Source organism: Ambystoma mexicanum, chromosome 6p (assembly GCF_040938575.1).
Source record: "Ambystoma mexicanum isolate Mex_15411 chromosome 6p, UKY_AmexF1_1, whole genome shotgun sequence".
NCBI lineage: Eukaryota > Metazoa > Chordata > Amphibia > Caudata > Ambystomatidae > Ambystoma > Ambystoma mexicanum.
In genome coordinates, this window is record NC_090935.1 from 105,112,471 (window position 1) to 105,125,842 (window position 13,372).

The window sequence follows — 13,372 nt, forward strand, 5'->3', positions numbered from 1 at the left end:
CACTGGATAATGGTGCAGGCCTCTTGACCTCAGAGGACTGCTGTCCGTCTTTAACTGCACGAACGGTAAGTTCTGGGCACTTCAAATGTCTTAAAAGTCTTTTGTAATGATATCTCTTGTTTTGCAGGGTTCCGGCGATGGCGGATGGCGGGCTGATGAGATTTGAGGATCCAACCCGCGTGAGGAATAGAAGCGCCTGGAAGCACGTAAGTAAGCGCTTGTAGCCTGCTTCACGATGCGCACTAACTGTCCCTTTTATCTTGCAGGTACAAGTTCGGAGCTTTAGAGAAGCTGAAGGGTGCTGGAATACCCACTGGATTCGGCGTGGGAAGGAGTAATGGCACGTGAGTAATAAAGTTGCCCAATGTCTTTAAACGCACCTTCTTTTGTCTTTCAGATGCGGGATGCAGCGCCGAAGGCCTCCGGAGCGAGCGAAGAGCTGGTAAGCTTTTGTCTTTTAGATGCCGGAATGCAGTGCGAAGACCTCCGGAGCATGCGAAGAGTAGGTAAGCCTTTGTCTTTCAGATGCCGGAATGCAGCGCGAGGCGTTGGTGACAGCCGATGGACCAGGTAAGAGATGCGCTGCCACTGAAGACCGTAGTGCTAACCTGTTCTTTCTTTGTCTTTACAGGTGCTGCTGAAGACTGGATTCCAGGATGGTAAGCCTTTGTTCCCTTAGGCCCAGGATCAGAAGCAGAAGACACGATGAGCGTTCTGCTGCAGAGAATGCAGAATAACACAAAGCAAGATTCATCCATCGGGTGTGGTTTAAATAGCCTCCTGTAGTGCTTAGATGTCTCCTTCCACAGCCACGCCTAGGTAAGAAAAGAGTTCCTGCTTTCCAGAAGAGTTCCAGTGTTCTGAACCTAGGGAGTGGCTCCTGCCCCACCCAACAGGAAAAGTAGTCCCAAACAGAAGAGGATCAGGGGTTCAACTGGCAGGTAAGTAAGCAGCATGTTCTTCTGCAGGTAAGTCCACCCAAGCATTATGAGCCCGGCGCTTCCAGCGCTGGGACTGGGCATCTTTATGAGCCTGGTGCCACTGGCGCCAGGACAGGGTCCAAAAGGTCCCAATTGGGACTGGCTGGCACTCGGAACCAGGGTTATGGGTCTGCTTCCAAGGGAGTCGGGCAAGTCCTGATCTTTTGGAAGCAGAGATCATGACAGTAACAGCCTGGCCCAATCGGTGACCAGCATATACTACAAAGAGTTGATAGTCCACTCTGATCCGGTCATCCTAGAAATGTAAAAGTTCAGGGCTCTCCTAGGATACAACCGATGGAGTCGCTCCTCTTCCTTACCAGGATGTGGAGGAGGGTAGAAAGATAGAAGAGCCACCTTTTGACTCAAATGATGTTCAGAGACTACCGTAAGTTGAAATGAAGGATGTACTCGCAGTACAACCCTGTCCTTGTGAAACACAGTAATGAGTAGCAAAGATGAAAGTGCCTGCAATTCACTCACTCTGCGAGCGGAAGTAACCACAACCAAGAACACAGTCTTGAAGGACAGTAATCTCAAAGGACATGAGTGCAAAGGTTCAAACGGAGCACCCATGAGAAATTTCAAAACAAATGCATATCCCAAACTGACACCTGGAAAGGAGACGGCGGGAAGACATTAGTCAGTCCTTTAAGAAAATGGGAAATCAAAGGAATCTTAAAGTAAGAATATTCTTCAGACGAGCGCTTAAAGATAGACAGCGTCGCCAGGTAACCTTTAATGGTACCCACTTGAAGGCCCCTGTGGCCCAAAGAAAGTAAGAAAGACAAAACCATAGGAATGGGGCACTGAAAAGTATCAACATTGTGATCTCTGCACCAGTCGCAGAACTTACAGCAACGGTACAGGGATTTTGTTGCAAGCGGCCTTGCCAAAAGCAACACCTCCATCACGTCATCCGGGTGGTCCCAATCCTTATACCAATACCTTTCAGATACCAAGCGTGAAGGTTGAGTCTTGACCTCTGGATGGAGAATCTGACCCCCCCTCGCGCGACAGCAGATCCTCTCGGTAGGGAAGACGGCGTGGAGGGCAGATGGACATTTCTAGAAGGTCCGGGTACCACGCTCTCCTGGCCCAATCCGGAGCAATGAGGATCATGTGGAAACCGAACCTCCGTAACCTCTGCAACACTTGAGGAATGACGGGGACTGGAAGAAATGTGTACAGCAGTCGGAATGACCAATCCACCACAAACACATCTCCTAAGGCCCCTCTTGGAGGAAAGTCCCTTGAGCAGAATCTCTCGCACTTCTGGTTCACACTGGTGGCAAAGAGATCCACTTGTGGGGTTCCCCAAAGGGCAAAGATCTCCTGAAGGACTTCCTGAGCCAACTCCCACTCGTGAGAGATCGAGCTCTGCCTGCTCAGAGCGTCCGCCGCTGCATTTTCGTCTCTGGCCAGATGAACTGCTGAGATCGAAATTTCCTGTTGGATGGCCCATAACCAGAGCTGCATTACCTCTCTGCACAACGGAAGTGACCCTACCCCCCGTTTCTGTTGAGGTAATGCATGGCCACTGTGTTGTCCGTCATGATCAGGTCACTCTTCCCCCGTACAGAGGGCAGAAAAGCCTTCAGGGCTAGCCTGATGGCCCTCCCCTCTAACAGATTGATGTGGAGTCTGGACAAATAGAGTTTCCCCGGTGCATTGTCATGAGGCCGCTGTAGGAAGGTAAGGCAGTAGCCGTGGGCTATGGTATCCAGAACTCACGCATCTGAAGTAATGGCACGCCATTCTTCGAGATGCTGAGACAGTCTGCCCCCAACCGGCGAACCATGGGACATGGCCTCATGACTGTTTGGAAGCGGCTGCGGCAGTGTCTGAAGGCAAAGGGGCAGCTGCCTGAGCGGCTTTGTTACCTCGATTTTCCGACCACCACAGATACTTTTCCGCTGGCCCCTTTGACTGGCGGCCCCTCTCGTTCTACCAAAGTAGGAGTAGTAACGAAAAGAACCTCCCCTCCACTGCTGTCCCCTAGGACGAAAAGGCGGAGGTTGACGCACTGCAGCGCTTAAGGATTTCGCTGCAGCTTTTGAGGTCTGCAAACTCTCAAGGCTCTCGTCAGCCTTGCTGCCAAACAAATGTGTGCCATCAAAGGGTATGTTCAGAAGACGGGCCTGCACACCCGGAGCAAACCCCGACTTCTGCAACCACGCAAATCTGTGTATAACGGTGCTCGCAGCCATGGACCGGCTAACACTGTCGGCCATATCCAAACCCGACTGAAGGGATTCACACATGGCATCCTTGCCATCCTGCATGAGAGCAAGGAACCCATCCCTTTATTCCCCCTCGGGAATATGCTCAGCCGCTAAAGAAACAATTCCACAGAGTGTGTGAAAACCTTTCCAAGGCACACGTGGAGTTGGCCGATTTCAAGGCCATGTCCCCAGCAGAAAATACCTTCCGGGCCCAACCGTCGAAGCGATTGTCGTCCCTATCCGGAGAGATGGTAGGGTAAGCCGCCCGCTTCGAGGTGGCCAAAGCTGCCTGAATCACTAAACTCTCGGGGGTAGAGTGAGTAGACAAATAGCTGGGGTCGCTAACGAAGGGTGGTATTTCTTGGTCAAAGACTTATTAACAGCCGGAAGAGATTATGGGACTGCCAAGCAGCTGCCACCCTTTTCTGTAAGGTAAAATGAAATGGCAAAACCGGGTCAGACAACGGACCTTAATCTAAGATGTCCATTAGATCATCCTGTACAAAGTCTTTAGGAGGACTGGACCAGCCCAGATACTCAGAGACCCCTGCCATAAGCCTCCTCTATGAAGACTCCGCATGAGCCCCAGGCTCAGGTCTACCAAATTCCACTTCCGGGGAAGTGTCCAACCCACTGGCATCATGGAGGGTCTGCCTCAACTCCTCTAACTGACTATCTCCAGAAAAATCTGGAGACTCATCAAACTCACGAGGGTCCTCATACTCAGACCTTTTCTCCTCTTCATAAATGTCAGCCAGAGGGAGTTGAAACCCAGGTCTGGTGACAGAAGAGGGCCTGGAGTCCAATACTGGCCTCACAGACTTTGCCGTAGCCTTCCTTGGAGGATCCACGATATCCGCGTACTCCAAAGTCAAATTCTGTGAAAAAATCCCCAAAGTCACTGATAGCGCTAAAGGCTTCGACATCCAGAGAATCGACAACCTCGACATTGTGAGCGCCGAAGGCTTCGGCATCGACGTCAACACAGGTGCCAACGGCGCCGTGGGCTGGTATGATGGTAAAGCGTCAATGTCCGAATCGGACAGACACGGCGCCAACCGAGTCGACGCCGGCATCAAGCCCTCAGTAGGAAGCTGCGGTCTCGCTGGGGACGAGGATTGAGACCTAGAGACACGTCTCTTGCGACTCTTCGAATCCTTGTCCGTATGGGACCTCGAAGGTTCCCGATGCGAGTTGCGTCATGGACCCGAGCCCTAAGGCGTGCGCGCCACGGTACGAGACCGATCCTGACCGGCTACGTGAGAAGGCGCGACAGGACCCGTGCCCTGCGATTGAAAAATCGCTAAAATGTTTTCTTTAAACGCAGCCCATTCCACCAGAGTCGAGGACTTAGTCGGGCATGTAACCTTCATCGAGGCACCCTCCTCCAAGGAGGACGGGGAAGGCGACCAGTGACAGTGCTTCCTAGAGTCCCGGGACGAGGAAGAAGAATGGCAGGAACCACTACGGGACCGAGATCCCCGGGACTACTTCCGACGCGGAGAGTCGCCCCTCGAGTCGTCGGTCGAGACCCCCTTGGATTTAGATTTGACTTTCGGGACGTAACAGGCTTAGAGCCCCAACCTACCTGGAGCTTCCCCTTCTGCTCCCGCAAGGCTTTGGCAGTCAGCGACAGGCATTTCGAGCAGTCGTCAGTGTCGTGCGACTCACCCAGGCACCACAAACAAATGCGGTGGGGGTCGGTAAGCGACATCTTCGACTTGCAGTCACGGCAGGTCTTGAAGCCAGACCGCGGAGTCGAAGGGGTCAAAGAGAAAGACATTGTAACGATGAAAACACAAAGCGTGCTGAGTTCTACGAAGTAACACATTTGCGGGAAAAACGGAACTGAGGCTATGGCGCTGTGCGTCCTATTTATAACATCCAGTGACGTCGCCCTCGACGGAGGCCTTCGAGGGACATCGACCCAACATCATCGAAGCAGGATGTCCTCTGCCGAAAAAGTTTCCAAAGTGCACAGCTGTGGACATTACATGTCAAAGATGTGGAATACGTGGCAGGGCACAATCCATTCGGAACACAATTTTCTTTACACATCCTGTGGAAAATAAAGAAAATAGGGCAGGAACCCTCTTTTTGTTATCGGGGGGCCTGACTCTAGAGAGAAAATACGAAATGTACAGAGGCTACCCTCCCTTTAACGCACAGTAGGTGCTACTGAACCTAACGGAGGCTGGAAACTGCGTAGACTAGCCATGTTAGATCACACTAACAGGTAACAAGTATACAGATAAAACAAAGTTTATTTTAGACTAAAGGACATAATAAAATCACAAAGGGGTAAATGTGTACCATTGTCTTTCACAATACAACCATGTACTATCAATACATTAAACAAATATACTGTTAATACAATGTTAATATATGTACTGTAACATATGAACAGCACATTTCTACTGTCTGTTCTGTAGCACCTCCTGAGTGTTAAAGGGAGGGGTAGCCTGCACTCTACTCTCCTCTGTTCATTGCCACATCCAGTGCAATCCTTGAAGAAGGATGTCTTGTTCTTTGAAGTATCTTCCCTGCTTACCTTAGCCATAGCCATGAGGGGTCAGGTAAACATAGAATAGTCGACGATTTATCAGTCCTGGTTATTAATCAGCAACTGAAAAGCCAATTGGTTGGTAGAGTAGCACCAGGTCTTCCAAACAATGAGAAGATTCTGTCAAGAGATTACAATTTGTCATTTTTTTTATAGAAAAAAAGTTCAAGGAGCTCTAAAGGTTCTCTAGTCACTTAGAGTGTGGTGGAAAATCTGAAGATGGCTGCCTGGGGTGAAACAGAAGCCCTGACACCTCATTGGCCAGTAAGAAAAGAACCAAAGTGAGGTGGATAGGCTGTATAATGTGAACCCTCTAAGGCTTTATTAGCTATGTCTATTCCTTTGTATGTGATATTTATATAGCGAGAATTCCCAGTTTGATGACAGGGAATTAAAGCAGGCGAATCTATGAAAAATCCAATGCTGGAGAAATAATTTTTCCTTCCCCATTATCAGGGATAGATTTAGAGATGTAATCCCTGCACACATCACATGGACTGACAGAACTTCAGTATTCGGAAAGCCATTCTAGACACTAGGAATGCAGTGGAATCAAATGAGGATGTCATCCATCTCAGAATTGGCTAGTTTGAGAGCCTCAGCAATTGCTTGTTTGAATATCATTGAGTCAGTGGAGTTAATGAGCAACGCAGAACAGATGTAAAAGGCGCTCTAGGTACCACTATCGACTAACCATCCACTGTGAACACTGTACTGTCTTTGCTAATTCTCCAGCCACTGCTGCTGACAATGTATCACCACAAACGGGAGCACTCTTTGCCTAGCTATAGTTTTCTCCATAACTGACCTTTAGCTAACAAAATGGCACACACTGGAAGCGTGCTAATTCTATCTTTTAACACTGCCAGCAGCTGGAGGCAATGTTTGGCAGCTTGAAATTCACACAACTTTACAACAGTATAATTCTGAACTTGATTGAGGAGAGTTAAAAACCAAATCTCCACACGAACATTAACCTGTTTTGAGGTGCAGAATTTCATTAAGGTACATTTGTAAACAAATCTTAACATGATCCTATAAAGACCATGTTGGGTAGCAGACATTTCTCATTGTCAAACATACCGATACAGGTGGGTTTTTGAGACCAAATGTATTTATTTTCTGCATTAAGTATACATTGTATTTTAATATATGATGTTGCATATCCTTCAAGACAGCTCACTGCTACAGACTCCCAAGGATCATAATATGTCTTGATTGGTTCTAATTGCACCTTTTCATCCGTTATGTGAAGTTTCCTGCATTTTTCTGAAAAAAAGGAAAATCTAATTTAGGATATTCTTTCGCATGACTTTCACAAAATATTGATAAATACTGCTGTGTGTATAGAAATGAAGGTCAACAAAAATATCTCAGGCTACAAGCTGACTTTCATATTATGTGTCTTATCAAATTACAACTAATCAAACATGTGCCTGGTGAAGATAGGTGTTAATTACTAATGACCTCCTCAAGCGGCAACTCCTCCAGCAAGATTGCCCTTAGCTTGTACTTACTATGAAGACATTAAAGGCCATACTGCATATTGAATATAGCCGGCTTAGGCAAAATTATTTATTTGGAAAGAGAGAGATTAAACTAGGTAATTTCTCTTCACCTATGCAAAAGGAACAATTGTTTGTCATGCTTTCCTTCTTGGTGGTTTCATCTATGTACAGTGCTTCAGCTGGGTACTGGGCGGAAATGACACCTTGAGGATGAGGAAACTAGTATGGTGGCTTCTCCCACCACTTCCACTACACCCTATCGAGTGGGACATTAGGGCCTGCTCCACAGAGGTATGTAGGTATTCCCCTGACACCTCACTCACAGGCATGCTCAGAGAAGCACAACTGTGATTTACTCTGGTCTTAATCTGTGAATTTTCCCCCAAGCCTCCAGCGAGTCTGAAATTTGAAATCATAGTTCATGCTAGAAGAAGCAGTAGTGGGATGGACTTATTTTCATTGGTCAAAGCCACATCAAAACCCAGCTTGTCCAGGCCAAATACACTACTCAGCTGATACCACCATTAAGTAATTGTTGGTTAATAGCATGGTAGCAACAAAATGAACGCGACAGGCTGAGAGTGGCTGAAAGACGTCAATGAGAAACAACAGATCAGCGTCAAACACGACTCCGTGCTCAGCAATCACGCCATTACAATCGCCTTGCATTCCGGTGCAACCCAGCTGATGATTATAGTTTGAGCTGGCATGTTCTCATCGGCACCATGACTGAGGTGTGTCCTTATTGCAAGGATCTGAAATTTAATGGAGAAACGAAAGGAATGTGTTGCGCCGCCGCCGCCGGGAAAATTTAACTGCCTCAACTTGGAGAACCGTCAGAGCCATTAAAAACTACCCACAAACATTGTCAAATTAAACATATTACAAAAGTGCGCTTTCTCTTTTCTTTCTTTTCCATTTAACCAGACTGAGCCACAGCACTGTATGGCCGGGAACAGCGAGTACTTAATGTAGGGGCTCATTAAGAGTTTGGTGGTGCAGTAAAAAAGTGAAGATAATTCTATTACTGCAATTGTTTTGGCAGTAAATTAATTAACAACGCTTTTACCGCACCTCCAAGTTTAATTTTAAAGTGGAGGATTTACCTCCAGCAATAATGCTGGAGGTAAATCCTCCACTTTGATCCAAAAATGTACAGATTTACAGCACAGAATTATTGCTCACTGTAAATCCATCAATAATCCCCATGGAGTCCTAGGGACTGTACACTACCCTACCATCATTCAAAACCCAGTGTTAATGCCACAGAACTAAGTGGTGGTAATGGTAAATGATATTGGCAGCAAAACCGCAGATTTACTGCTAAACTCGTCATGAGGCCCATAGACATTTCAGATATTCAAAGGGAACGTATATCTACCCGACGATGGACATGGGATCATACAAAATGTATTTCATAGGGGAGGTCAAAGGACATTTTGCTGTTGGATTGATAAAAAGGCTGGTCCAGGGCAAAACCAGGCCATACTGTGAAATCATTACTACTGCCCCACAGTACAGGTACAGGTACAGGGAGGAGCAATGGCTACTAACCTCCTGCACAGTGTCACCCTACTACTCTATGGGATACATTACTCACCGTAATGGTATTTCTGATGCTTGTATCTGCTTAGATTCACATGCTATGCATAGGCCTACATCTAGTGGAAGCTGCAGAGTATTACAGTTGTTTTCAAAACTCGAAAAGAGACGTCTAAAGGGCTTGACAATAACAGTATCCCTAGTGTGACGTCTACTGTACCCATAGTCCGTCACGTGTCGAGGTCCCTCAAATTGTTTTGTTTCTGACATGAGGTTGCATCAAGTGTAGCGTGAGTACAGGTGTATCCAAGCAGAAAGATAACAGAACAGCTCATATAACATCTATGCACCTTCTATCAGGGGAGGAAGGGTGGGCACATGTGAATCTAAGCACATACAAGCATCAGAAATACGATTTCGGTGAGTAATGTATCCCTTCTGGGGCTTGTGGAATCTGCTTAGATCAGTTGCTATGCATATATTAGCGAGCAGTGTTAGGAGAAGGTTACAGGTTGTGAGAAGGAGCAGCATCAAATAGATGTTTTAGAACCGCTTGTCCCACCTATGTATCTGCTTTGGAAAGAGTGGCAATGCAGTAGTGCAGAGTGAAAATGTGTACTGAGCTCCATGTAGCTGCTTTGCAAATGCTGTCTAAAAGGACATTTGCGATAAAAGCCAGAGTAGCTCCTGTGCTCCTTGTGGAGTGAGCTCTTAGTGTAAAAGGCAGTGGCCCTCATTAGGAGGCTGGCGGGCGCGGAATGAACGGTGCCAGTAAGGGACCGGCACCGTTCATTCCGGGCCGCCACATTACGAGGTCTGCAGCGGGTCCCGCTCTGCACGTCTGGTCTGGCCAGGCGTGCTAGCAGTCCTGGATACTAACAACGGGCCCGTCGTTAGCCTCCTCCCCATTCCCATTGAGCCCTATGGGAGCTCAACTGGGAATGGGGATGTACCGGGTCCCGCAAAAGGGATTTACCGGGCCCTCCAAGATCAGAATGGCCCGGTAAGTCCCCTTTTGCGGGACCCGGACCCGAGTTTGGAGGTAGCCATGCCCTTATTAAGGACATGGCTGCCTTCAAACTCATAATGAGGCCCAGGGTCTTGTTTGATAATGAATTGCATAGTTGTATGCACCTGACTATCCATCTGGAGATGGCATCCTTAGAAATGCAGTCTCCCTCTCTGCCTGGTGCTACAGAGACAAACAGTTGGTCTGTTTTCCTAAGTGGTCTGTCTTGTTTACGTAGTAAAGGAACGCCCTCCTCACATTTGGTGTGTGCAGGTTTACCTCAGCTGAGCTAGTTGAATTCTGAAAGAAGGCTAGTAGCTCAATGGATTTGTGCACGTCGAATTTGGAAATGAATTTAGGGGCGAACCTAGGATGAGTATGTAAAACCAATTTGTCTTTATGGATGATAAAGAAAGGGTCCTGCACTGACAATGCTTGCAATTCATTAACTCTTCTTATGGAAGTAATAGCCACTAAGAAGGCAGTTTTGTATGTCAGGTGTTTAAGACTTCACTTATGCATACCCTCAAATGGGGGGCCCCATGAGCTTTGCGAGTACTACATTGAGATCCCATCCTGGCAGTGGGTTAGAAATTGGAGGAGGGAGTCTTTTTACTCCCTCCATGAACGCCTTAATGACTGGAATTTTCCACCACAATACTTTACTTGGAGAGGTGCTATATGCTGATAGAGCCGCCAGGCGGACCTTTATAGAGTTGAATACTAACTCCGAGTCTAACAAGTGGAGCATACAATTTAGAATGTGGGATGGAGTACATTCTATGGGGTTTATTTTTTTAGACTGGCACCAAATTACAAATCTCCTCCACTTGTCGAAATAACAGTGTCTAGTGTTTGGTTTTCGTGCCTCTTTGAGGATATCCATACGCCGCTTTGGTAGATTAAGATGTCCGAACTCTATGACTTCAGGATCTATGCTTCCAAGTTCATTGATTGTGGTTGAGGGTGCACTGTTATTCCCCCTGTTGGGTTAATAGGTTGGTCTGACATGGGAGTTTGATGGGATTGCACATCGCAAGCTTGCGCAGATGTGGATTCCACGGCTGTCTCGCCCACATGGGAGCAACTAGGATGAGTGTCATTTGTTCTCTGTGAATTCTGAGCACTATTATGCTCATTAATGGAGTCGGGGGAAAAGCTTAAGAAAATGTCCCTGACCAGTTCATCCATAGGGCATTCCCCTTGGAGTCTGGCTGGGCAAACCTGGACGCAAAATCTAATCATTGCTTGTTTTCTCCTGTAGCGAACAAGTCTAGTGTGGGTAACTCCACTGAGAGAAGATGTGGTCTACGACACTTGAGTCTAGTTGCCATTCTTGTTCCTCTGGTATGGGATCTCTGCTCAGATAGTCTGATAGAGTGGTGGGTACCCCTGGAAGGTGTTGGGAGGATAGGCACATCCCCCATCTGAGTTTCCATTTCCATATTTTCTACGCCAGCTTGGACAAACTTGGAGAGTGTGTGCCCCCTGTTTGTTGATGTAGAACATAGCAGTGGGGCTGTCCGTTAGAATTTGAACTGACTGGTTTGTCAGCTGCGCTTCGAATGCTTGAAGTGCTTTAAATATTACTAGTAGTTCCATCAGGTTGATGTCGTTCTGTGCCGTGATGTGAGTCCACATAACGTGTGCTGTGATGTGAAGGTAATGAGCCCCCCACCCAGAGAGTGATACGTCTGTTGTAATGATCGCTTGCGCTTCCAGATCCTGGAAAGGTTTTCCTTTTAACATGTTTTCTCTTGTCCACCAGCGTAGGTTTTGAACTAGTGTTGGCGAAACGACCACTAGATCGTCTTATTGACCGCTTGCCTCAGACCACTGTTTCGCCAGCCACTCCTGCATTGGGTGCATGTGCAGACGTGCGTGTGGGACCAGGTATATGCACGATGCCAACATGCCTAGTAAACGCATTGCTTTGCGTACGCTTATCTGGAGACTGGCTTGATACTGAGGTATTTTCCAAAGCATGTTTTGCACTCTCTCCATGGATGGAAAGGCCAAGCCTGCTATTCTGTCTAATGCAGCTCCTAGGAACTCTTTTGTTGTGTTTGGTACATTACTTGACTTTTTCTCGTTTATTGAGAAACCCAACTGAAAGAGAAGATTCATGGTTCTTTGCGTGTTTTGTTTGCAAAGATGGGGTGAGTCTCCCGTGATCAGCCAGTCGTCCAGGTAGGGGTACACTGGGATTGCCTCCTTGCACAGGAACGCTGCCACCACCGCCAGTACCTTGGTGAATACCCTTGGGGCTGAAGTTATTCCGAAGGGTAGCACCTTGAATTGGTAGTGCTAGTCTGCTATTTTGAAAGGCAAGAGTTTTCTGAGCCCTGGGAACATTGAAATATGAAAATAGGCATCTTTCATATCCAGTGTTGCCATGTAATCCACCCATTTTAGCAGGGGGATTACATCTTGTAGCGTTGTCATGCAGAATTTTTGTTGCTTTGCATAAGTGTTTGCAGGGCCTAAGTCTAATACTGGGCGCATAGTTAGATCTTTTTTCGGCACAAGGAAGTAGGATGAATAAATACCTTTGTTTACCACGTTAGACGGCTGTTAGGAAAGATTCTCTTCACTGCACCTTTCCTTCCATCTTTATGGAACCTCTATACTTTTTGCTTTTATTTTTCAATATGACCTGTACCTTTTGCAGTACAGTGAAGCCTTAAGCTTCACTGCACTGGCCTTTGCTCACATGTTATGGGGAAACTGATATGTCCTTAAGGCTATCAGTACTGGCAAACAGTGCTTCCCTTAGTCTTGTGACTATGTTGCTACTTGTGGTTACTTTTGTATCACATGTGGTAACTTTTTATCATTGCACAAAGCAGCTTACACTACAGTGCAATGGGGTTCATTTTTGTTTTGCCCTTGACTAACACTCAAAGGATTTTTTGGTTACTCTAGAGGTGCTTAAAAGATGGGCTGGTGGTAGCAGTGACTTTTCCCCACTTTTTGGGGAATTTTGTTTTAGCTTAACCGTGTTTACCACGTTTGGCTACTTACTGTGGCTACTGGTCAAACATGGCCGTGCCACAAGGTTTTTCGCCCATTCTTTTTGCATCTTGTTGTTTAGCCTTCTTCCTGGCCTCAGAGGCCAGAAAGATCCTTATAAGGACTTCCAGTGACCGGGAAAGCAGCAGCTTTTGGCGGGCTACTGGAGGGCTTTGTGTGTTTGGAGGCTGGATGTGGGCTGAGTCAGTCTGACCCTAATACACATCTTGGTTTCTGTGTGTCTGAGTGGTATGCATGAGTATTCCCGCCAGTGGTCCCGCTTGGACCACTGTGGGGTGTGTGTGTGGGCTAGTTCTCCCATCGGCTAGTGTGAGTTTCGACTGCTACCTGGCTTTAAGGATAAAGAAGAGGGCCCCTGCATGCATTTCTCAGAGATCCTGGAAGAACCTGAAGGAGCCAAGAATCCGTCCAGCTGAGGAGACCCGCAAAGAAACCCGAAACCTGTCTGAAGGAGGCCTGGCAACCAACTTCTGCTACAGTCCCGGTGGAGCCCTGTCTCGTGATCTTCAGTA

General features: G+C 47.2%; 1 protein-coding gene across 1 annotated transcript in view; it reads right to left on the reverse strand.

Annotated features, from left to right (window-relative positions):
- The window catches only part of LOC138511247 (receptor-type tyrosine-protein phosphatase kappa-like), a 1,445,374-nt gene that overhangs the window by 1,000,395 nt on the left and 431,607 nt on the right, over window positions 1–13,372 (reverse strand). The window contains exon 5 of the mRNA XM_069626788.1: window positions 6,852–7,037. Within this exon, the coding sequence (XP_069482889.1) occupies window positions 6,852–7,037 (186 nt within the window). The remainder of the gene's footprint in view (window positions 1–6,851; window positions 7,038–13,372) is intronic.